Raw genomic sequence first — 24956 nt, forward strand, 5'->3', positions numbered from 1 at the left:
GGACACACGACACAGGCCATCGCTCCTTCGCAGCACTGCAATCCCCTCCTTCGTCTTTGAGAGCGAAATGTAGCGACTATCGCCTCACCGCTGAATCCCCTGATCAGTTGATTTGTAACACTGAATACGTGATATATGAGTTCCGTTGTGACAAACGTGCCAGTTTGCCTGAGTGGATTAAGGTGAGGAAGTACACCAGTCCCCTTATATGTATACAAAAAACCACCGTAAGAAGGAAACATTTATTTAAAAATAGCCTATATGTGCGATTCGTTCCCCAAAACTACTGCGCAAAGTTGGCCTTAGGACGTCAACCTTGCATTTGTGACGTCGATGTGGTCATTCTTGGTCTCGTTCATGAAGGCCTGCGTTGTGAAAACAACAAAGACGTCTCTAAGATACAGTTGACTGTGTCGGGTGATAAACAGGTGAGAAACAAACACTACGGTAAAACCTTTTGACATGCTAAGATACTATGTGCTGAAACAGAAGAAATTAGAAAATAGCGAGCATTAGCAGAGTCATTTTCTTGACACATTAATTAAAGGCGCAATGAAGTGGTATTTTTAAAACAACCATAATAACAATTTTTCACCAAAATGTGATTATTTGAGCGTAACTTTATGACCACGTCCTTCACATAGAAGAGCATCTATTTCTATAGCGCTATGAAAATTGACAAATAGGCTTTTCTCTTCCTATTTTGGAACACTGCAAACATAGAACGACTTAAAGAACGGTAGAAATTCATCTCAACGTAATGCCTCCGTACATTATGTGTGAGTAGATAGCTTATCCATATACATTAGCACTTAGCTCTTCTGTAGAAAACAAACTCAACTACAAGAGTATTCATTAGGTAACAAGTGCTGGTATGGAGAAAATTTATTCCGCACATTCATTCGCTCGTAGGCGAGCATAGGTACTTGTGCATGTTACTTTTCACCTTATTTGGCATGCGTGTTCTAATGTTTGCGACCTGCAACCTAACTATTGATGCCACTCTGGCAGAGATCTTCGTCACGACGAGGTATTCTGTTAGTTCACCTAACTCTGATCATAAGGCGTTTTTTCAGTTGCCTGTTCGTTCGTTAACGAAAATTTGTAAACAGTTTACGCAGAATGAAGTTGTTCTTCTTTTTAGTAATCCTGTTCATTCAAATTGCTGAAACAAGTGTTCTATGCTGCATAGCTAGGTCACCTGCTGTTAACGCAACCTGTGGCGTCAGATTTTTGTGCATTCTCACCCTTGTCTTGACAGTAAGAAACTCAGTGTAGGAATTAAAACATGTTTTCTTAGTATGCCGTTAGAACCGCTTGGTTGAAGAATCTGACGCTGTATCCTTGGCAAAGTTCTCGGGAAAAAAAAACCTATACGGCACTCAGAATATTCAAATTTTGCTATGTTTTTGTGAATGTAGCCATTTTTTCATTTGAAGTTTACAGACAACGGAGCAACATACGCGGTCTATAGTAACTGCAGAAAAACCGTAATGTTTCCCTGCGGTCCTAAAATGTAAGCAAAACGGCACGAAACGTTTGCCATTCCTGAAGCTCTTACCTTATTTTTCAAAACGTCTGCGCCCGATATTTAACTCCAGTTCTTCAATACCACCACAGTATGCGCGAATGCGTGCCTTATTAACCTCCTATTTGGGGTGCATAAAGAAATGTTGACCAAACACGCTCTATAGAAAAACTGATGGAAAGGCAAAATTGAATTCCTGACCAAGTTTTCACCTCCGTGTAGACATATTTACATTGGGCGAGGAGGATGTCGAGACGCCTCCCCTCTGGGCTGATGCAAAGCGGTTCCGCTGCCGCTTACACCGCACTAGAGAATCATGTACACAGAAGCCTTACGAGCAATGCGGCGACGAATAGGAAACCCTCATTACAAATGTCTATACAATGCGCACTGCCTGAATCTTTCAAAGTTGTTTCAAAGTCTAGGTCGCATGCATGAACGCAGGTAATTTATTGTGATTCTTTTACAAGAACTTGTTATTTGGAAATTGAAATTTTAAAGCATTCCATTTCTTGTTTAGTAATCTAAAAACCCTCATTACAAATGTCTATACAATGCGCACTGCCTGAATCTTTCAAAGTTGTTTCAAAGTCTAGGTTGCATGCATGAACGCAGGTAATTTATTGTGATTCTTTTACAAGAACTTGTTATTTGGAAATTTAAATTGTAAAGCATTCCATTTCTCGTTTAGTAATCTAAAAACCCTCATTGCAAATGTCTATACAATGCGCACTGCCTGAATCTTTCAAAGTTGTTTCAAAGTCTAGGTCGCATGCATGAACGCAGGTAATTTATTGTGATTCTTTTACAAGAACTTGTCTTTTGGATATTTACGTTGTAAAGCATTCCATTTCTTGTTTAGTAGTCTAAAAATGCAATGAGTTACTTGGGGAACAATTTACCAGGAAACTAATCGGATACTTTTGAAGTTACTGTTATATAAAGATGAGCCACGGCTCTTAGTTGCTCTCATTTGTGGTATCGGGCGCCTCGATATCGGTAGCGACGCACGTAAAGATTGAGACAGCGGGACAGTGATCTTGCAGGTGTGAGCAACTGTCATAGAGCGCGAACATGTGAGCAACCGTATTGGCTGGCGCCTTGCGTAACGAAAGGAAAGCAACTCATTTTTTTTTTTTTTGCACTTTGCACGCGCATTTGAACGCACACAATTATACGCACACACTATCACGTGATTTTGAGGGTTTTTTTTTTTTTTCAGTTGTACCCCAGTATGCAAAGGGCCCCATCAGCGCGTATAAAAATATATTACATTGAATAGTGTTTCTAGACCGATTGCCCACCATAACCAACAAAATTCACAAAGCGGAAAAACGTTTCGACACTATATTTTGATGCTCAGCTGTTCTTGTGACCCAAATAAAAACTCGGTATTCTCGTAGATAACTAAAAGTAATGAATCGTTGGCAATATCAGCATAAATGATTGCTTTTATGTTGGTTCTACGAGAGTAACTAATAAGAAAATTTAATTATTTTGAACTAATTTGAAAGTGTTTTTTTTCTTGAACAAATATATAACAGCGCAAAGAGACAAGGACGAGGCGAGACGACAAGGACGGCCTTGTCGTCTCGCCTTGTCCTTGTCTCTTTGCGCTGTTATATATTTGTTCAAGATGTACCAACACGCCCAATTTAACACTTTAATCATGTTTTTTTTCTTCTATGGAAAGCAGATTGTGACACTCACTCGCAGGGAATCCGTAACAAAGTACGGTTTCGAGACGCCGTTGTTCTGTTCGCAGTCCTCGCAGAAACACAGGAACAGGGTGTCCACCGCCACCTGTAATAATAATTAAGCATGTACTTCCTTAATTACTGTACGATTTCCGCAGGGTATTTAAATACACGGCGAGCAAAGTTTCGAAAAGCAACTGACACGTTCGCATAAGAACTTCTTATAAAAAATCCGCACCGATAGAGTGCCTCCATATAACCTAGTTATAGATGGTGTCGCGTTGAACCCAATGATCCTCACCGATACGGGGCCTCCATATAATACTTTTAGATGACGTAACGTTAAACCAACCGTTCAAAGAGAATTCCCATGAAGTAGGGTGATGCTGCTTGAAATGTGTGCACATTGTTATAAATGTGATTGCTCTGCCCAAAGAAAATATTTAAACATGCATTTTGATCACAGCTGCGATTTTCGCTTTATTTGTTAGTAACAACAAGCCATTTTGACGCATAATTTTGTTTTTAATTCAAGTGAATTAAAGCTGTATTCAAGCAAATTACGCCCTCATTTTGTTCTTATGGAAGCTGTATCCTTCAAATTTTGTTTTGCTTTTCACGAGATTGATGTATAATAATATCCGTGAAGACAATGTAAGGACCATGGCATGCTTGGGGAGCACATGGACGAGGGCATTAGGGTGGCGTGAATGCTTTCTTTATTCGTACAAATCAGTTGGTTAGCGTCGCTAATCTGAGGTGAGTAAACAGGAGCTCACGTGCAGCACTGGCACGTGCACTGGACATATACTTCAATCTCGAATACCATAGTTTACCACATCTCTCAAAATCTACCGCAATATATGTTCAAGACTAACATAAAGGTCATGTCTTAAAATTTTATCTGTGTTTCCGTGAGATGACTCGATAGTAGGTATCAAATACAAGCCGTGTTGTACTATTATTCCGTCATTTATCTAAAATAAAAAAAATGCTTATATTTACAGTACAACTAATTCATATGAAAACATTACGGTGCACACTTACTACGCGATACTACGCGATAGCGTAGGCTACCAGTCTACATTTAAAGCCCCTCTTTTTAACAAAGCCGTATGAACGTGCCTGCGAGGCTTAGGGGTAACGTAAATGCAAGGGTCCTGGCAGGCTAGTTCTGATATTCCCCTCCCTTGTGAAAGATGCCCGACTTGGCAGCACCAGCCAAACTTAACGTCAGGCAACCCTATGTCCAGTCAGTGCGCTGCCATGTGAGCTGGCAGCTACCGCCTGCCAGCTCCCCGCTTGTGATTTTATTGCGAAAGCAACACTAAGCAAGGTTTCGGCCCGTCGCCTAGACCATGGCCGCAGTCACGAATTGCCTTGAACAGCCGTGAAGAAGAAGAATAAGAAAAAGAAGAAGGAGGAGAAGAAAAAGAAGATGAAGAGAAGACAAAGAAGAAGACAAAGAAGAAGACAAAGAAGATGACGAAAAAAAAAGAAGAAAAAAAAAGAAAGAAGGAGAACAGGAAGAAAGAAGACGAAGAAGAAGAAATAAGAAGAAAGAAGAAGTAGAAGATACCTGCAGCTAATGCTTTCGCTCCACATTCGCTTCAGCAGCGTTGAACTCTTCTCGATTTTTTTTTTCGCTCACAACGCCAAAGCGCCGCCAACGCCGGATTTCCGGTGACCCTTTAACGTTATTGCGTTAAAACCTCGCCATGAATACTATCTTCAAATGCAACGCCACACATATAATTGAAGGCAACATCACAACACACTTCGCACAAAATGATTATTAGCTTAGAAGTTTTACTCGAACAACTGTTGTCAAAACGGATGAAAGGCTGGAACAAACCAGTGAGTGACAAATAACACGAAAATGTGAAAAACAGCACGCAAATGATGGTAACAAGCGGTCTCAGGGCAATATAAATCTCCCTCCAAACTCTCGCACAGGTTAAGACAATTTCTCTCATTTCTGTTACTAACGCGCGACATAACATTTTACCCGTGCCCCTTTGTTTACGCAGCATAACCGCTCTAACAAGGTCGTCAATGTGACGGCTTGCAATATGTCACTCCTCTGAAAATGTAAAGCATGAGGTCTCCACTAAGAACTGCACGTGTGAGTGCTCCAAAGAGGGTCAGAGATAATGGTGCTAAGTACAACGCATGGAATCAGACATTATTACGCTATCGCTTACCTCATACAGCGATATGCAAGCGTCGGCCACATAGTAGGCAACACAGCCAGCCGCTATCAAGGGCGCCCAGACGTAAACCGTGCTCTGCGATTCCTGCCGGCGAAAAAACATGCACGATGCACTGTTTCCAAATCTACCACACTTCAAAGAATGATCGAATCACTACACTCGTATAGTATCCGGATACCAAGACTACTGTGATGCGTGTGATTGTTGTTGTTGTTCTCCTCTAATGTGATGGCACATACCCACACGGGGGGATCGGCCAAGAATTGGGGTGCAGAGATATTAGATTTTGAGATGTATAACTACATCGGAAAAAAAATAATAATAATAAATGCTAGGGAATAGAAAAGGAAATGTAAATATGATAAACCAAACTATATAAGAGTAAATACTAACGCACGCAGTAGGAGAATAGTAAGATTTATATGTACAGATTAAAACTTCAAAGCATATTAGCCAGGTAGACGTTTTGTTTCTATTAAAAAGTTTTGAATGACGTTGAAAACATACCTGTGGCTGTACCCAAGCATGGTGGCACCGAACGATAATAAAATTTGGCTGCTCAAATTAAGACCCAGCTGTTGTAACGGCTTCTCTAAGTACCGCTTTCTCATCATGGTAAAACGGCGGCAAAATATCAAGAACTGCGTGTGATATCGCACGCAGTTTTAGTGATGTCACCACAGCACGACGTTTTCTTCGGAGTGCACCATATGTAGTTTTTTTAAAGTTCGACATCTGGAATTGCGAGTACCCTAAAGATAACTACATATTGGTTTGGTTTGTGGGGTTTAACATCCAAAAACGACTCAGCCTATGAGAGACGCCGTAGTGGAGGACTCCGGCCTGCTCTGCCACTGGCCATTGCGCAGCAGAAAGTGCGCCTGTGTAAGAGCATTCTTTAGGTGCACGTATCACCGCCTAAACCCTAACACTTTTCTACACAATTTTAGTTTCCGAGTCTTTCGAAGTTGTATACGTGGGCAATTGTCAGCGTCTTAAACGCCGTCAGCAGTTCCTAGCCTCGGCCGAAGAGAAAGACGAATGGCGCTGTTTACTCACAGAAACCAAGCTTCAGGAGTCAAAACTCAAAGTATTTTACAGTGATAATTACTGGGCACAAAGGAATACGCTAAAATACATATCAGCTTGAATTTCATGCACCACCAACGGCGTTTACAGGCTCATTTTCGCGAGTCATCTTTATATCTTTATTTGTGCAAATTAGATGAGCATAATAAACATATCATCTAAAATATAAAAATAGCTTTTATTTTGACCCTCTCCCTATGTGGAGGGAAAGATAAGGCCCAAAAGCTATCATTAGAAAATATACATGCCGGTGCTACGTTCGTAGTACTTACCCAGTAAAAAAAAAGAAACTACAGAACCATGTCAAAAATACGACAAAATATCCTGTAGTTTGTACTTTCCTGTAGTTCTGTAGTTTTTATGTAGTATAGTTCTGTTGTCTGTAGTTCTGTAGCACTTTTCTGTTGTAACTACAGAAATTTCTGATGTTACGAGAGAACATTCTGTTGTCACAACAGGTTTCCCGTCAAAAACCGCACAGAGATTTTGTCGTAACAACAGAAAATTTCCTGTAGTTTTTTTCTGACTGGGTATGCAAGCGCGCTTCCATTTCTCCTTTGTCACTCCGGATAAAACCTGACCTTTATAATCCACAGTCCGCTGAAGACGCTCAGGAGAGCAACGTTGAACTTGGCCAGGAAGAGGAGAAAGGAGGAGACTGTGTCCAGTCCAGAGACCTGCTGGCAATGGCGCGCCAGCAACCGCAGCGCCCTCCGGCCGCTGGTGCGGAAGCTCAGACCGTGCATCGCTGCGCATAATATGTATGCCTGACATGCGAGCGGCGAACGAGATGTGAATCATTCATTTCGCGGATACATTTCATACCTCCATCTTATACATTATGGTAGCAGAGCTTACTCGCTCTTATATGGCCACTTCTATGTTACAGATGGTTTGGATTGGTTTGGTTTGGTTTAGTTTATGGGGTTTAACATCTAAAAACGACTCAGGGCTATTAGAGACGCCGTACTGGAGGGCTCCGGAAATTTCAACCACCTGGGTTTTTTTTAAAGTGCACTGAACGCGGTGAAGCTTTCTGTTACAGATGAAGCCGCACATTATAGTCTCATTTCGATCCATACCAGCAGCTACTCAAGCATTGTTCTAGCTGAAATCTTTACCAGCATATTAGATATTAAAGATATGCGTGTGGTTTAACGCAAAAAAAAAAATATTTTCTTTCGAATTACTATCAAGGGCTCCAGAACCCCGATCAGCTTGATTTACAGCATCACACAAAAAGGGATAATTTGTTTAGGAACCGATAAAATTTTCGTACAATGTCACAGTTCCTCCAAAATAGAAGCACCTGGCCTTCTCGGGTAAACGACAGGGAGGTCGCATTGTCATTTTCTATTTCGATTGTGCACATAACACCATAAACACAAAAAAATGTTGTTACGAACGAGAAAGAAGAAGTGGGTAGAGCCATGGGCTGGAGCGCTCGCGCTAGGGCCCCCGCGTTCTATTATAATGATATCACAGTCATCGGTCATCTTTTCTATGTTCTGTGTACTCATTGACATCCACCCAAGCGCAGCCTTACGGCTACAAAGGAAAGCTAAGCAGCTATCTCTGAAACTTGGTAATTGAAGAAAATTGGTCCTGGTCCGGGGATTGAACCCGAGTCCACCGTCTTTCTGGGGCAGTCACTCTACTAACTGAGCTAACCAGGATGGTCAGCAGATCAGATGATAGGGCGAGAGCGAAATGATCAATAACTCGAAGTGTGAGCGGTGTTGACCGAATATTTTAGGGGAATCCTCCAAGGTGGAGTAAATTTTTAATACAAATCCCTTATTACAGATCTACTCCACCTTTGAGGATTCCTCTAAAATATTGGATCAACATGCCCCTGCCCGTGCCATGCGGTGCGGCCTGGACCTCGGTCATCGGATCTTGGCGACCTGTGGCCCGAAAACGTCCTGGGCCAAGCTTCATCCGAGCATCATCATGGCGGCAAGCCTTTGTCTTCTTCCCTTCTTCCTCTTCTATCTTCGCCCATTCAGTCACACCCATTATCATGCTATGTATCTCATCAACGTCGACAATCTTCCTTGTCCAAGATCGGGACGATCACTTGGTGGCCCCGGGTAATGTTACGGAAGAAGGAGCGGGCAGTGGCGCGGGTTGTGGTGCGGGCTGTGGCGCGGGTAGAAGTGCTCGCGCTAGACCCGCCGCGATTCGTTAAAATCATCTAAAAGTCATCGGTCATCTTCTCTCTTTTCTATTTGCCTGTGTTCATCCGTTTGCTGCCCCGTAACAATAAATATAATTTACAACCAAATCTGCATGAAAATGACGACAGATGGTCTACCAAATCGGACCATTTATAAATATTAATTGTTGCGTTCGGTACTTTGAACAGGAAGTGTTTTTATATTATTCAAGGTCATGCAACGGTCTGGCATGGAATTCTGTTTTGTTTTAAAACCTTAATGACATGGCTGAAAGTATACTCCTCTAATAGTATGAGATAATGTACTGATAACTGTCACTTTTATTGGAAGGAATTACTAGACCGCGATTCGCTCAAACTACAAAATGGCCTTAATTCAACTTTATCATGGTGCATAGCCGGAAACATCACATTGAACCCTTCAAAACATAATCATACCCAATTTACTGATCATCATCGTACACCAGCCTGACTTCACCCACTGTAGGACAAATGCCTTTTCAATAGCGCTGCAGTAAACCTGCATAAGGACTGCCTTAGTTGCCAAAATATTTCCGATGTACCTAAGCATGAATGCATTCAGGCCACGTATTTCCTTAGTTGCAGAAACTATCTTGATTACCTGAGCCCTAAAACTGTACGTGTGCTTAACTTTTCGGTGAAAACATTCGCAGCACACAGAGCAGGTTTAGACAGTAGCCATATACGAATAACATGCGCCCTATTTCAGAATATGCGTCATCTGCCTGCTCGTTCGAAATCATCAGTCCCGGTTTGTATCTGGCAATTGTAATTTCGGCCCAGCTGCAACACTACAGAGCTCTGGCCCTTGCTAGCAGGGGATAGGAAATATGTTCGACTCTTACTCCTGTATAACACTTATCATGGCGAAAGTGGAAATAAAATAATCAAGACGTGCATAAAAGATTGATATAAGATTTTTTCGGCACTTAACATTGATGTACAACTGCAGAAAAATTAAATTTAAATATGTTCGTTCCACAACATGATACGCGAATGGAATGCCTCGCCTACTGACATTGTTTACAACACTGTTTTCATGTGTTTTCTTTTCCTGAACTGATATTTTTTCGTAGCCGTAACCGTGTTGCTCTAGTTTATGGTCCCCAGTGAAAATATTTGTTCTCGTACACATTTTTTGATCTCCTTTGATTTTCTTATACTTATATACCTTTGAAAAAACGGCGGCAACATTTACGTCGGTGATTCGCTATCATGTTCGCACCAATCAATTCATTTTTGTCACACGTAGCATTTCCGCCAAAATAATTTTTAAATATGCGTAGCTGAAAATAACAATAAATAAATCCTAGGTGTTATTACAATGTGACTGTAACAAGGAAATTTGCGTGTAGTGCAGATTTCAATAACAATAAACACCTCATTGCTGAAGTTGTAGAACACGCTCAGATACGCTGAAAATTTGCTTTCTACACAACTGTGTACAGACGGTACCAGGTATGTTCACTATAGGCCTATTGAAGAACACATTGCGGAGCAGGGACACCTAATTTCCCATGCAGGAATTGTGCTTCACTCACAATCTTGACGTCACAATCCTGACGCCACAGTCCCCTGGGCATTGTTACGGTGCTCAGAGCAGGGCTGTTCACCTTTGCACAAGCCGGATTATGTTCTACTGCCAGAGAAGGTAAGGGAAGCATACATCCTCGAATGCTTGCCTCAAAGTTTACGTGAGTGTGGCAAAGAACAGCCAGCGCGCTCCTCCGAGTTCGAAGACTAATTGCAACTTTTTTTCTGGCACTAAATTGATATCGCCTTCAGGCCAGGAAAGAACATTTCACTCATGCCCTCGAATGTGCATGGTGTACGATGTGTTCGTTGTTTTCAAGTGAAGTGTGTACAATGCGTTATACTATAGCGGTCTGGCGACAAGTGCACGCAATATGATTTTAACTTGAACCCACACAGGTATATTCAGGCCACTTAATATGTGCTGCTCAATGCAGACATATAGTACTCTGCGCCAACTTCTCAGTTTCGTGCACCATGCCAGGTATAGCATCCCACCGAAGATCACCTTGCTTTCCTAATTCCGACGAAAAACGCCAAACGAAATAATACTGCCACCCCTAGGGTCAGTAAAGCTCAAAATGGTTCGGTGTCTCTTGTGGCCTGATTCGCTTTGGGGCGTTAAGCCACATAAACCGAACAAAACCAACCAAAGAGGTTGTTTTTCTCACTATTCAGTGTCGTGTACAGCTTCGATAACGCATATGTTTTAGTTACTGATCACTACAATAATAACACAAAAAGCGTTGCATTCGTATAGCCACTTCCCTACTGATAACGTAGCAAACTATATCTTTAACATGCGTTGTAAGAGGAGCATTGCAGAAAAAAACAACAGGCAAGTATAATATAAGACGGCACCCCTCTGCATAAAACACATCTTACGGACTTGATATAGGCTTGCAATAACGCGAGCAGATTCTGATAATCTGAAATCTTACAAAGAGATTACGAAGACTAAAATCGAAATAAATCGGATCGGCTGACCCCACATGGCGCCGCTCACCACTAACTCCAGATAAGTAGCAGAGTAAGTTGCCCTGCAGTGGATGTAACTGGCATGAAGATGATCACTATGCGCTTAGAGACCAGCATTGCCCCTACTGACTATATACAGCTTCAAGAAGGCCAGACCCCCTCGAAGGCACATTCATCTTTATGAGTAAAAAGTGCGATAAATTGTTTAAACACTTTATTACTATACCGACAATAAATACTCTCTCACCCATGATGACATAGGCTCTCCTGTTCAGGTGCATCAGGAAGCGGTCGAGACAGCCGTTACATGGGCCCATTAGAGTGTGGATAGACGCCACAGCTTGAAGCTTATCGATGAAGCTGCAAAAAAGATAATTTCATAATAGCTCCATCGAACATTAGTATAGCTGCAGCTGTTCAAAACAAGCATGGACAATAACGGGGGCAGAAAAGCAATGGATCCGAGATTGAAGCAAAAACATTTTGCATTCTTTTTAAACAAATAAATGCATTTCCTACTGTGATACTTGTGAAATCTTGACTGAAGGAATATTAAGAAAACCTCGTTTTCTCTGATACAAGTGGCAGGCGAAACGCGGCGCTCACCCAACCGCAATCTTCGTTCTCTACGAAAAGAACCTGGGCAATTTTAAGCGCTGTCTGTTCATGACGTTGCATCGAATTATCTATCCGGGTCAGCAACTGCTGGCATGGTTGGTTGTTCATGGCTTCAGGGCACGCATGGCAATCTAGATGTCAAAAAAAAAAAAAAAAAGACTGGCGTTGGACTACGAAGACGAATAACTTCAAACTCCCCCTACCTTTTTTTTTTTTTTCCTTGTCACAACTTTGTTTATGCCCTGAGGAATTAAACAATGTTAATTAAAAGCGTTCGTATTTTAAACGGGGCATTTATTTCCTATCTCTGCCCGCTCATAAACAATGATGCGATTTCAACGAGTAAACCACGTAGGACATGCGAAAGGGTTTGCGCGCAGATAAAAGTTGACAGATGTGACAGTGTTCTATGCTCAGCGCGACAATGTGCAGCAGTCTACACGCGAGGCAATTAGCTGCAGCTATAATTCTGGCCAATCCCCCACTGTGGGTATGTGCCGTTATAACGAGGGAGAAGAAGAAGAAGAAGAAGAAGAAGATACGAAGTTTTGTATTGACCTCTCAAGAGAAATTGCTTTGAATCCGTGAAACTATTCCTCTCCACTCCGACAATATTTTTTTTTTCGCCCGAGCTGTGCATTAACTCTAAAGCACCTGTATACATGTACTCGACATCATTGGGTCGAGTTAGCGGCGGGTAAGCGGGGTCACTGTTACTCGACCAGCTTGGTGTCTGCATGAACTGGCTTGTAGCGAGTTTTTTGTCATGACAAATATATGAGCTGTAACAAAGTTTGAGCATTCATTATTGATTACTACATAATATTGTTTGACATGAACAGGTTATTTAGTTTTTTAAAGAGATTTCCTGTGGATGCATTATATCAGTAGGTCGCCATCATATTTAATAGAGAAATACCGATAATGTTCACAATTTTGTGCAAAATGTTTGTTCTTTCTCCATATTGCTCATGACACTACATGAGCTGGTTTCTGACGCCTAGAGTAAAGATTTCACTCATTGCGGAAACTTCCTGTTCGTGCTTGATTCCGTTGCCCTTTACTATCGAGAGTTGTGCTTACTATTTTTACCGTTGATGAGGGCTAAAAGTCATTCAATTTTGCTGACGCTCCCGGCCACGCCGGAAGCTTTTTTGATCCCAGAGTTCCCCATAACTCGACTCCCTGACTCGACGGCGTCTACAAGCTTTTGTAGACAAGTGGGTCAAGCGAGTTAACTTACCCCCTCCAAGCGAGTTCCGCCACCTACTTTACTCGATCCGACTATGTATACATGAACCCGACGACTGTAGTTTTACTCGACAAGCTAACTCGACTCGACTCTGTAGAGTCCATATATACGGAGCTTAAGACAAGCTGTTGCTACACTAGGCGGACAAAGTCACTTCAAGGACAAGCGATGCGCCGAATCCGTTAGTCGCTTAGACTTCATGAAGTGGTACTTTCTCATTGAAAAGTCCTGTAGTTACTTCACTCACATCAGCCTCCGCAAACGGCTTGACTGTGATATCCATGATTTCCATTGTGTCAGCCCCCAGCATTTCACTATACTCACATTTGTTGTTGCCCAGCAACCTGGGTTTATCGTTAGCGAACAAAAGTGTTTAGGAACTTGCTACACCCTTGTTGTAGTCGCGTGTTCTGTTACCAAAAAAAGCTTGGGAGACTAACCACCTAACCGTGACCTGAAATGGGAAAGCAGACTGACAATTTAACCCTGCACTAGATTTAGTCGTTGTGACCCTGGCCGTTTTGGTGTTGAGCAAAGCTGGCAAATGTGATTAAAATATTACCTAGGGTTAAAATCATACTTTCATCGCTAATGTGGTCCAGCCTTCAGAGCACATTTACCATGCGCTTCGAGTCATCCAGATATCAAATTATCGGTTAAATCGAGCTCCACTTGTTTGTGCTCGATTGTTTGTCTGGCTTCGTCATGGAGTCAAGCTGTCTTCATATAACCAGTTTACACACACACACACACACACACACACACACACACACACACACACACACACACACACGCACGCACACACACACACACACACACACACACACACACACACACACACACACACACACACACACACACACACACACACACACACACACACACACACACACACACACACACACACACACACGCGCGCACACACACACACATGGTCTTTGTAAAGGCTTTAGGTCTTTAGGCAACTTCGACTCCCAGATATTATTTTACGTGCGCTGACGCCGCACACTACATGGGCGTCAGCAGCTGCTGCTGAGGTCGAACCCCCACTCTCGAAATAAGAAGTCGAGCCCCTTAATCATGTTAACTGCACGACTGTAGTGCTATCGATGCGCTGAATTTCCTCCTCCACTCGTAATGAATCTATAATTTGACATCAAAAATTGTTGAGCACTATACTCACATGAGGCGCGAGGCCGAGACAACTGCCCTGAGCGGCTCGGCAACAATGAGCACCAGTGAGCCGTAGATAACGGACCCCAGGTGGTAGCCCACCAGGAGTTGCATGCTTCGAACCACCGGAGCGTCCATGTGCGTCTTGTGCCTGCGCTGGCAAGAGAGCCGGATACGGTGCATTCAGGGTGGAAAGCAAAACCTCATCTAAAGCAAAACTTTAAGTAGCCGGCACAAGCGATGGATGCAGCCTCCTTAAAGGGACACTGTGAACAGTTTTAAATTGGCTCGCACAGACCCATGTCCCGATGACAATATGGTACTTTCACTAAGATTTGACATTTTATTAGGTAGAAAGGTAATAAAATGTAGCTGAAGTATCGTAAACGCTGGCAGGTTTTGGATTCGGACTGCGATGACGCCAGCGAAGTCTCCTGAGTGAAGACCCGTGCAGCTATAGGCTACGTGACCGTCCAGATTTAAAAAAGATTCATTTTTCGAATTTTTTTCAGCCTACTGTAGGTTTAAATCGAAGGGCGGTAAAAGAAAAAGGATTGTCATCGTTAAATCCAGTTCTTTCAGTAGCAAGAACAAATACAAGGGTACTGGGTTTACTTTCACTAAGATGGTCGATTGAGCTCACTAAGTCGACTTAGCATTACAATTTTCATAGGCGATGCTTTTTCTCGCTCTGTATGTTGCATATAGAGTCCTGAAGATACATACAGGCTATGGCAGATGCTCTAGGGGAAGGCTGAAGTTTAATTTCTGCTTTTTGACATTTGTGGGCGTCTTTGCTTTTAGGGTCCATCAAAATGCTGCTGGGAGATCCTGAATTTTAATCTGTGACCTCAGCTTAGCGACCACTATCAGGCGGAATACATTTATCATGTGACTTTAAGACAACATTGCCAGTAATAATTCCTTGTTGAAATCACGAACACCTCGATTCATCTGGGCGTGACTATCGCACACATTTCCGGCCGCAAATAGCAGGTATAAGCAAACGTAACGTTCATCGCACGCAATGCTGCCTCCTGGGAAGTAAGCCAGATGGAACTAAAAAATGACTTGATCTGAAGACATCTGAACTGTGTAAGTTCACGTTACAAACACGTGTCCAGGAGCTTGCATGGCTGGTGCTCTCGATCGGGTAGCTGAGGAGAGGCTGGCTGGCATCTTTTGTGAAGTATACTTTAGTATCACTTTGTTGTGCTAAAAACACGTACAATTGGTGACGTATTTGGATATCAGAGGATTCGGAACAGTTGGAACATCATATCCAACGACAGGGGGACATATGAAGTTTTATTTTCGACTGTGACCAGGAAGTGGGGCACCAAGCGAGAGGATGTGTGGGTTCGTGGCATATGGTTGGACAAATTTGTCCAACACAAAGGAAACGTGGGTCCATGAGTTGTCTCGGAAACTCATCGCTTGTGAACTGCTTCAGTGTTTTCTTTTACCCTGGATGTTGCCGACTGAGCGTAACTGACAGACCCCCTACGAAATCTGATAGTTCTGTTCATGTTATGTTGAGTTGTTATCTTTTCGGAGACGTTATTTCGCGAGATTTTTTTTCCTTGCGGTCAATAGTACATTTGCAGTACCAGTTAATTTATCGCTTTGAATTGATATGCTTGCACATTGTTAATGTAGTCAAAAACTCATTCCTTAAAACATCTGCATATACCATCGTAATTTCGGTATATGCAGAACTCGGTATTGAGTTCTAGACTTTAAATGTACGACTTCTACTATAGATCTCTAGACATGTGACAGCCTCCTTTCCTTGGCGCTCTTTCTTTCCTTTTTCTCTCTTTGTTCCCCTCCCCACGTTTTGGGTATACCTGCTGGGTATCTCATAGTTAACCTACCTGCCTTTCTATTCTTTAGTATTTCTCTCTCTTAAGGCGCAGTCATTCCTCTCGTCGTCGCCTCTTTGCTACCAACCAATTCGCATTAGAAGAAGGCTAAGCATTGCAATTAATTTTGCACCACCTGGAAACGAACAGAAACCATCATTTTCTAGTGGAGGCTCTACCTAATTATCCGCCGCTATTCCTTCAGCGGTGCCTCAAATCGACACCTGAGTAGGTGTACTAGAGGCTTATCCAAAACATAAAATCTAAGCTTTCCTTGCGAGTGCAGTCGACCTAGCTATTTATTTTGTAGGCGCAAAGGCTAACCAGTGCTACTCGATAAAGAATAACTAACTCCAGACCATCTGGACTTTATCCTTTGCAAGTAGTCGCAAGCGGATTTTATTGAGGGGCCGTCTGGTCATGCGTATTGAGCGGTTACCCACACACCAGTGTCGTTAATGTTGTCGATCTATTTCTCATAGACGGAGTACGTGAGGTATATTCAGCTATCGTGAAAGGAGGCTTTTCTTCACGTCATGTTTCCAGCAGAGCCGATTTGATTTGTGAATATCTGATAATGGCGTGCTGTGGCTCAACTAACGTCATTTGCGCGGCTCCTATAAAAACAAGAAGGGCATGAAGCTCGGAACGCAGATTGCTTCTTGCTTTGCAAAGCGAACGCCGGAGTCGAGAAAGCGAGACGTTACCCAGCTGTCCGGCGACGCATTGAAGGCTCTCGTAAACGCCAGTCTAAAGCAACCGTCTGTTTTCATTTACCAGTGCTTTCATTCACTCGTTTTAGCGCAAAACAACCAACACGTCTGTTTACAGAGCGCACCCCTCGCTCGCTGTGTCGGTGTTTCCTTCGCCTACCAGACGACGCGTTCACACTGCGGACCAATTTCTGGCAAGAACAGTAGCGTGCTGTTCGTTCAGAGCCCACTGGCAGTCCTCGGTCACAAGGTTTAACGCAAGACAAGCTAAAAAAGGCGGGTAGACTACAGCAAGCTTTTTAGGTTTTAATCAGATTTTAAGTTAAGGAGATCCGATCCATCTGTACCGATAACTGCTTTTGCTGGAAGTTCCTTACAATACGCCAATAAAAAAATTTATTATCTTTTCGCAGATGTTTTACAGCACTTTCTGTTATCAAGAAAACGTTACCGGGGGCCAAACAAGTATAGATAAAGCAGAATAGTGTAATTTACGCCGGTTACAAATCATGCCAGTTAATAATCCTGTAAAGCTTCGCCATAAATTTTTGTGCGCAAAGCAGATTTGTACTATATTATATGTGCCTGCCAGGCTAATAGTGCCTTAGACATAATAAAGCAGCCAACGCGGGAAGCATGACAGCTGGGACCTGTAGGGCCAGCGATCTCCCGTGTAAAGTGCGAATTGGCGCCGTCCTTAGCCAATGAGTCACAGATCCGGCCAACAGGATCCGGCCAACTTTCCCATGCATCCCTTCCCTTTTTCCTTTCAATAAAACGTTTTCGTAAGCCTTATTATAATCTGGCTCGCCTGTTTGAGTGGCTACCGTAGATAAAGCGCCGCTCCGTTCTCTTGAAGTTGCAATAAGTGGCACGCTTTCTATAGTGAGAATCTTGCCCTTTACTTAATTCTGACGAAAGCCACAATCGATGGAGTCTGCGTGACATTGGCTTACCTTGTGAAGTACCAGGTCGCGACCGTGCTGGCCACGACAAAGTGTTGGCAACTCAGTACGATGTTGGCCAGCCACAGGAAGAACAGCACGTACGGGGGACACATCAGCTGCAGAAACGATACAGAACAAGAGCAGAAAGTGCGTGGGAAAGGCAGCAAGGGTATAGAACGAACTGGAGTTAACTTCAGCTTTAAGCAAAGAGGAGGGGAGAGGGGGGGGGGGGGGGTGAACAGACAAAGTGCACGTGCAACACACCAAGAGACCGCTAAATAACGGTCCGTTTAATAAGGGGGCCTAGAATTGTAAAGTAGTATAGTAAAGGGATCGGTTCACTAGAGGAGGCTTCCTAGGCAACCTCTGATAATGTTAATGAACGTTTTTATCCACCACCGGCGCAAACCCTAGCAAATCTGCTAGAATCTTAAACTCGCACACTGCTATGTCCACGCACGTTGACGGACACTGTTGAAAGGAAGATAATTGACAATGGGAGAGCTTTACATGAAAGCGATCGCGTGAGGAACAGGGAGTTTTCAAGTAAGGGGACCCAATAGGTTAGGGAGATAGGATAATTGCGTGACGACAATGCGCACACGCAGAATGTTGCGGACAATGAGCGGGGCGTGCGTTAATCACTATGGCCATGCGCACTCGCAAGCCGTTATATTCCCTTAACCAATAGGGTTTCCCTATTCTAAAACTCTCTAATATAGAGCTTTAGAATAAGAGGGCCCTGTCGGTTAGGGAAATAGGGTAACATAGCGGGGCGCGAGTGCAGATGCTCAGAATAATTGCCCCCCCCCCCCCCCCTCCCCCTATTCATTGCAGCACTCCGCACGTGCGCACTTTCGCCCGGCTATTATACCCTATCCCGCTAACCGCTGGGATCCCCCCATTCTAAAGCTCCGTAACGACTAAATGAGTTTCCAACTTCAAAACGCTGTCGTCCTACTTCATGAATTATATTTTTACTGGAACAAATAATTCAAACGGTCTCCCGAATTTGGTTTCCTCTATTTTAGTTGTTCTATTTTTGACGCACTGACGTATTATCCTCGTTGCAGCATATATACCGTATAGTTCACACATGCATTGCAATATAGATTCCAAGCCTCGCTTCAGTTATCAAAGTCGGAGCTTCATTAATAAGCTTGGTGAAATTCTCCGTTGTTCTGGAGTGCTTATTTATTACGCCGGCAAACATTTCTTTACAGACAGCTCAGGGTTAAAACCGACACGGATTTATGCAGTAACACTGAACAAATGTCATGCAAGGTCCGAGAGGTGGAACGTTGTGATAGTCGAATGTCCTGTCACCACTGGCTCCTACTGAGTGACAACTCTTTAATAAACATGCTTAGTTATAACGAAAATAGCAATCCTGAAACCAGCGGTGTCACTAAAATTTGAGAAAATGAACTTAACAATAGCAGCATGCACTGTTCACACTGCCAGCATCATACCAGGAAAAATCCATCCGTCTCGAAGTCCACTGTCCGCTCCTCCGCATTTTCGATGAACGGATGCACGACGGACAGGATGGAGACCAAGCCGAGAAGCCAGAAGCCGGCAATCACTACAATGCTCACTGCTGCCTGCGGCACTCCGTGGTCACCGAAAAAAAAAAAAATCAGTCCCAAATTTTCAGTACATTCGACGATGAAGAGCTCGTATGCTCGGGCCCTCAACACCTTCCAATACCGGCGTCTAGTCGAAGTAAGTGGCAACTTCACTTGGACGCCTTATCAGCATTCAGGCGTTTATTAAAAGTGAGTCGAGAAATGCAAAATGTGCTTTTAAATGTCGGCCTTATGAAGCGTGTGGTCCCAGTTAGAGCATGCAACAAGTAGAATGGGACAGCTGATGTTTTTTGCACACCAATTTAATGTTCGCATGTTCGCTATCAGTACGAACACCACACTGCATCATTCACCTGTCGGCTTATCACATGTCTCTACCGTCACTGACATTCTGGGGGCCTTAACGTAAAGTTCAATATCTGGGCCTCCTCTACTCGTTCCACTCTCAGCAGGAATCTCACTTCTAGACATGAGATGGCGTTAAATTTTGCTTTGTCTAGAGATTACCTTTTTTTTTATTATTAGCAGCTCTTGGACACATGTCTTCAGATTTTATAAAATAAGTTATGCTTCATCCCCGATTTTAGGAAAACATGTTTGATTGCTTTTGAATTATCCAGCGGAAGAATGGCCGTTTTTATATGCTACTATTTTTTTTTGTTTCGCCACATTATAACAGGAAATTTCATTAACTTTGAGCAAATATATTGCACATTGGTACTGCCGCTTTTCAAAATTGTGTTGATCTCTATCTGACCTCTATCTCAAAACAGCACCTCGGATTTTTTTTTGTATCTTTTCCCAAGAAAATAAAAGCTTAGGCACAAACAATTTTTCTCAGACTTCAGCCACTGCATTTGTATGAGCACGACTAGAATCAATAGTCAGTCTAAATCTGTTAATAGTTTCTTATGAAATAACATCCATGCATGCCAATCACATGGTACCCATAAGGAAATGTTTAACGCGAATAATTCTAATCGTTTTTAAGTAACATGACCATTTCTACTTTGATACAAAGTATCAAGACGCTGCTTTTTTTACACGTTAGGAAGAAGTACATAGGTGAAAAAACAGCAATTTATGCGAATTAAATGCATAAAAACATTTAATCTAGTTTTGTAATAAGGGAGTCTAAAATCTAGTTGTGTGCTCTTACATGCCCAGTCTGTATGCAGTACAAGGTTGAAATTCATAACCATAACTTTTATTACGATATGATAATTTCAGACTAACCCCACCCAAGGTGTACCTTCAGCAATATTCCATTTAACCTGATTTGCTTAATTCCGGTTCACAGCTAGTATTATTTTAATACCCTCCTTAGCATGCTGAGTACATGACTTCCGAGAATTCGTTACGACGGGATCATTGTTGTTAAGCGCTGAAGTTGTAGTCGACCGGAGAAAATGTTTGTATGTTTTGTTCCATATTTTAATTTTTGGCAGGTCTGAGAACTGAATGCGGAAATTGGCCACAACACGACTAACCATGACCGCTTGACCGAGTACAGAAGGCACGTCACCCAGTGCTCTTCCAGCTTCCTCTAAAACGCCCGCAATCTGAAAAGTGAAACGAAAATGGGAATAAAAAGTGTATCTTGAACATATTTTACATGTTGAATCTGGGTTATAAAAACTACCAGTTACTGCTGAAGAGTTTTTGTAAGGGGTCCCTCAAATCTTTCTAAACTACCTCAGTTATAGCATTTGTAGCGAAATATATTTAATATGAACATTTACTGATCGATTGCGAGTCAAAGTTGATGTCATCAAATTGTAATGCATCATCCTTATGATACAAAAAATTAATAAGGTATTATTACTCCAATCTACATCGGATTTCTAAGGCTAAGGCAGCAACCTCTGGGATTTATTTCATGTTACACTGTCGTGCTCGCACTGCAGAACACGTAGCTTCCAATAAAAAAAAAATAAAAACAAAACGTACGGATTGTTACCAGGCCCTTAGCTCTGCACCTGGGCACATTTATGCAATTTCTTAAAAGCGGTTTACAAAAATTATTTTACGCTACAAACGTAGTGTAACATAGCACCCATTGTAAGAAGTGTGTTTCATACGCAGGTCTTAGAGCTCAGCTCTTATGAACCTGTTCGGCGGTTGGGTCGCGTCGCCATTGGTGCCGTTGCCGGTGAAACCGAGCGAAAGAGAGCCACGAACCACGGGTGAGTCACAAGCCAAAGATACTTTTTCAGAAGAAGAGAAAGAAGGGCCACGAGCACCGTACTTCCCACTCGTAGCTCTCCTTTCCACTCTTCGAAATTCTCGTTATCTTGTGAGCAAAATAAAAGTTTTTTTGTAACTGTACATATATAAAAGCATCTCTCAATTCATTTGCCTCAATATATCGCAAAAACGCTTTAATAGCTGCACCGAAATTTCACATTAAGGAGTATTGTAATCGTCCTCAGAATTTTTTGGCACAGCAACTGCTCTGTTGCAAGCACACTTACCAACTTTAGCTCGTGTGCAAAACAAACAGTGCTTGGTAGTTGTACACACATGCAGACATCTCTCAATTTCTCTGCCCAAAATATATTGTTACATGAAGACTCAATCTCTTTACAGTATATTTAGAAGATTGTAACTGGTATAGCAGCGAAATTTCGGCACAGCAAAAACGCTTAAATAGCTGTGCCAAAATTGCGCATTAGAGAGTATCGTAACCGTTCTTGGAATTTTTCGGTATACTCTCCAATTTTATCTCGTTACCAAAATAAAGAGTGCTTTGTAACTCTACATATATACAAGCATCTCTCAATTCATTTGTCTCAATATATCGCAAAAACGCTTTAATAGCTGCGCCGAAATTTTACATTACGGAGCATTGTATTCGTCCTCAGAATTTTTTGCCACAGCAACTGCTCTGTTGCAAGCCCACTTACCAACTTTAGCTCGTGTGCAAAACAAACAGTGCTTTGCGGTTGTACACACGTACAAGCATCTCTCAATTTCTCTGCTAAATATATTGTTACGGGAAGACTCAATCTATTTACAGTATATTTACAAGATTGCAACTGGTATAGCAGCGAAATTTCGGCACAGCAAAAAGCGCTTAAATGGCTGTGCCGAAATTTCGCTTTAGGGAGTATCATAACCGTTCTCGGAATATTTTGGTATACTCTCCAATTTTATCTCGTTACCAAAATAAAGAGTGCTTTGTAACTCTACATATATACAAGCATCTCTCAATTCATTTGCCTCAATACATCGCAAAAACGCTTTAATAGCTGCGCTGAAATTTCACATTAAGGAGCATTGTATTCGTCCTCAGAATTTTTTGGCACAGCAACTACTCTATTGCAAGCCCACTCACCAAGGTGACTTTCTTTACAACAGCGGCAATCATCAACACCGTGGCAGCCTGCGCAAAATGGCATGTGTGTCGAATTAGTATTAGTTGCATAAAAAGCATCTCTTTAACCAAGAACACTTATTGTGACAGTGTGAACAGCGCGCAATTCATGAGTTTTTTTTAGACATCGCGTAATTGAGGACACTTGTCTGGTACTTAACTGCACCATATGAACACTGAAACCATTTGAAGGAAGTTATAACTCGATGAAGTGATTAATTGCTCGTCAATAGAAAGTTTCAGTTCACGACTGGCAACTGTTTCTTGAGAACGTATATATGTCTAGCCCGATCTCTGTATAAATATTGTGAAACATGTGCCTTAAGGGTGATTGTATTGTACCATATTGTATTGTATTACATTGTATCATATTGTATTGTACTGTATTGTATTGTATTGTATTGTATTGTATTGTATTGTATTGTATTGTATTGTATCATATCCTTCTTTTCTTTTCTATTTCTTGTTCCACACTGCCATATAGAATTGTGTAAAACGTTAGCAAGTGGGGACTGTCAACATTTGTCATCTGCATTCATTTTATACCCCAAACCTGCAACAACCTCCGCAAGGAGATTAGCAGTAGGTACCAAATAAATAAAATAAAATAAATAAAATTTATTAAAACCGGCATCGTCGAGTGATTAGAGGCAATGTACTGAGGCACCGTCCGCAAGGCCGGATTATCCGTGGCTCAAAGGGTTCAAGTGAACCGCGCCTCCCATTCTCAGAGGCCCCTCAGAGCTGAAAGGAAATGACGAATTTCAAGGCCTGGTTCCAAAGATAGAAGGTCACTTTCTTGCTGATTTTTCTTGATTAAGATTACAGCTTATAATATTGCAATGTAAAATGCTTCAAATGCTGTTCGTCACATCGTACGCTAAATCCTAAGCCAGCCCCATATAGTTCGCTAGTCAAAGGACAAACTTTGTGCTCGCCCAAATAGATAAAAAAAGCAAATGGCTTCAGTTGGTCCCAGCTGGTAATCAGCTGGCATTAACTGGTTACAGATGCCTACCAGCTGGAATCAGCGGGTCCTAGTTTTCGATCATGTAGCGTAAAAAGAGTTCTAGCTGGCTTTCATTTGGGAGTCAGCTCGTAGAGGTGACAACCCAACTGACCTCTGTCATTACTGCTACTGAGGTCTATTGTGTTAGTGTACGTTATAAATCCGAGCGTGACCAGTGAAAGGTGTCACAAAAGCAATACATTATTAAAGATTATGACTGCTCATAGCTGACAGCCACCTCAGAAATTTGCCGCTGCTGACAGCGGAGGCGAACATCGTCAGATCCCCCCCCCCCCCCCCCCCCCCCGCGACAAATGTTCTTGAAAATGGGTGGCTACCTATACATGCTCGCGCGTTGTGTAAGACGCCGACAGCTGTGAATTCGTGTCATGCGAATGCCGCGAAAATTACCGTGAAGCTGTGGTTTTTACAGATGGGAATTATCTGTGCTATTCTACGGCGTACACAGTGTGTATCTTTGAATAAAGCAGCATGTATATGTCACCGAATGCATGCATAACATTTTTCGGTTGTTGCTACTGTAATTCTGACTGGCTCCTTCTTTGCTTACCCCTCCACTCTCATGGCGATGCAAAGTGTTCCGAAGAGGCACCGAAGAAGAGAAATTAAAAATATCATAATTGAAGTATTTACTTTTTGGTAGCTCCCGCAAACGATTTTCCGTCTTTTCTCACTTAAAATCGCTATACCGAAGCTATCGCCTGCCCTCCTATTATGATGTCTCGGAAGACAGTACTTCATGGTCCGCGGTCCTGGTGAAACGCGACGCACTACGCTAAGACTGCTAGAGAAAGCTTGACAAACTATTACTACAGAACAACAAACTGCACAATATAGGTTTAAAACGTTTTCAGTGATGAGGAGGAGGTGAAGTGACATAAAATGTATTTGCTATAAAAGAACACGTCTAGCATTTAGTTGTGTAGTTGAATTGGCATGTTTTCTTTTCGAGTCAAAGCTTCGCTAATAACTTTCGTAGCAGAGTTCACTGTCCCTACCGTGAGAATGGTGAGCATCACAAGGACCCCGACCCAGAGGTTGCTGCGTTCGTCGTGTTTGGACATCTCCATCACGTCATCAGGCGGACGCTCGTAGAGCTTCACCTCATTTCCCCACGCCAACCTGCGTGTTAGGGACAAGAGTGCAGTGATTGCA

General features: G+C 42.5%; 1 protein-coding gene across 1 annotated transcript in view; it reads right to left on the reverse strand.

The window, feature by feature from the left end:
- Positions 1-227: 227 nt before the first annotated feature.
- LOC146179057 (choline transporter-like protein 1) overlaps positions 228-24956 on the reverse strand; it is a 79230-nt gene continuing 54501 nt past the window's right edge. Inside the window, exons 8-18 of the mRNA XM_084579838.1 lie at positions 24800-24923; positions 22733-22780; positions 20886-20957; positions 19279-19410; positions 17816-17922; positions 14292-14432; positions 11486-11598; positions 7109-7275; positions 5430-5522; positions 3239-3331; positions 228-365 (exon numbers count right to left, since the gene is read on the reverse strand). Of these exons, the coding sequence (XP_084435964.1) occupies positions 303-365; positions 3239-3331; positions 5430-5522; positions 7109-7275; positions 11486-11598; positions 14292-14432; positions 17816-17922; positions 19279-19410; positions 20886-20957; positions 22733-22780; positions 24800-24923 (1153 nt within the window). The 3' untranslated portion in view covers positions 228-302. The remainder of the gene's footprint in view (positions 366-3238; positions 3332-5429; positions 5523-7108; positions 7276-11485; positions 11599-14291; positions 14433-17815; positions 17923-19278; positions 19411-20885; positions 20958-22732; positions 22781-24799; positions 24924-24956) is intronic.

The sequence above is a fragment of the Amblyomma maculatum genome, chromosome 9 (assembly GCF_055883805.1).
Source record: "Amblyomma maculatum isolate TAMU_Amacu chromosome 9, ASM5588380v1, whole genome shotgun sequence".
Classification (NCBI taxonomy): domain Eukaryota; kingdom Metazoa; phylum Arthropoda; class Arachnida; order Ixodida; family Ixodidae; genus Amblyomma; species Amblyomma maculatum.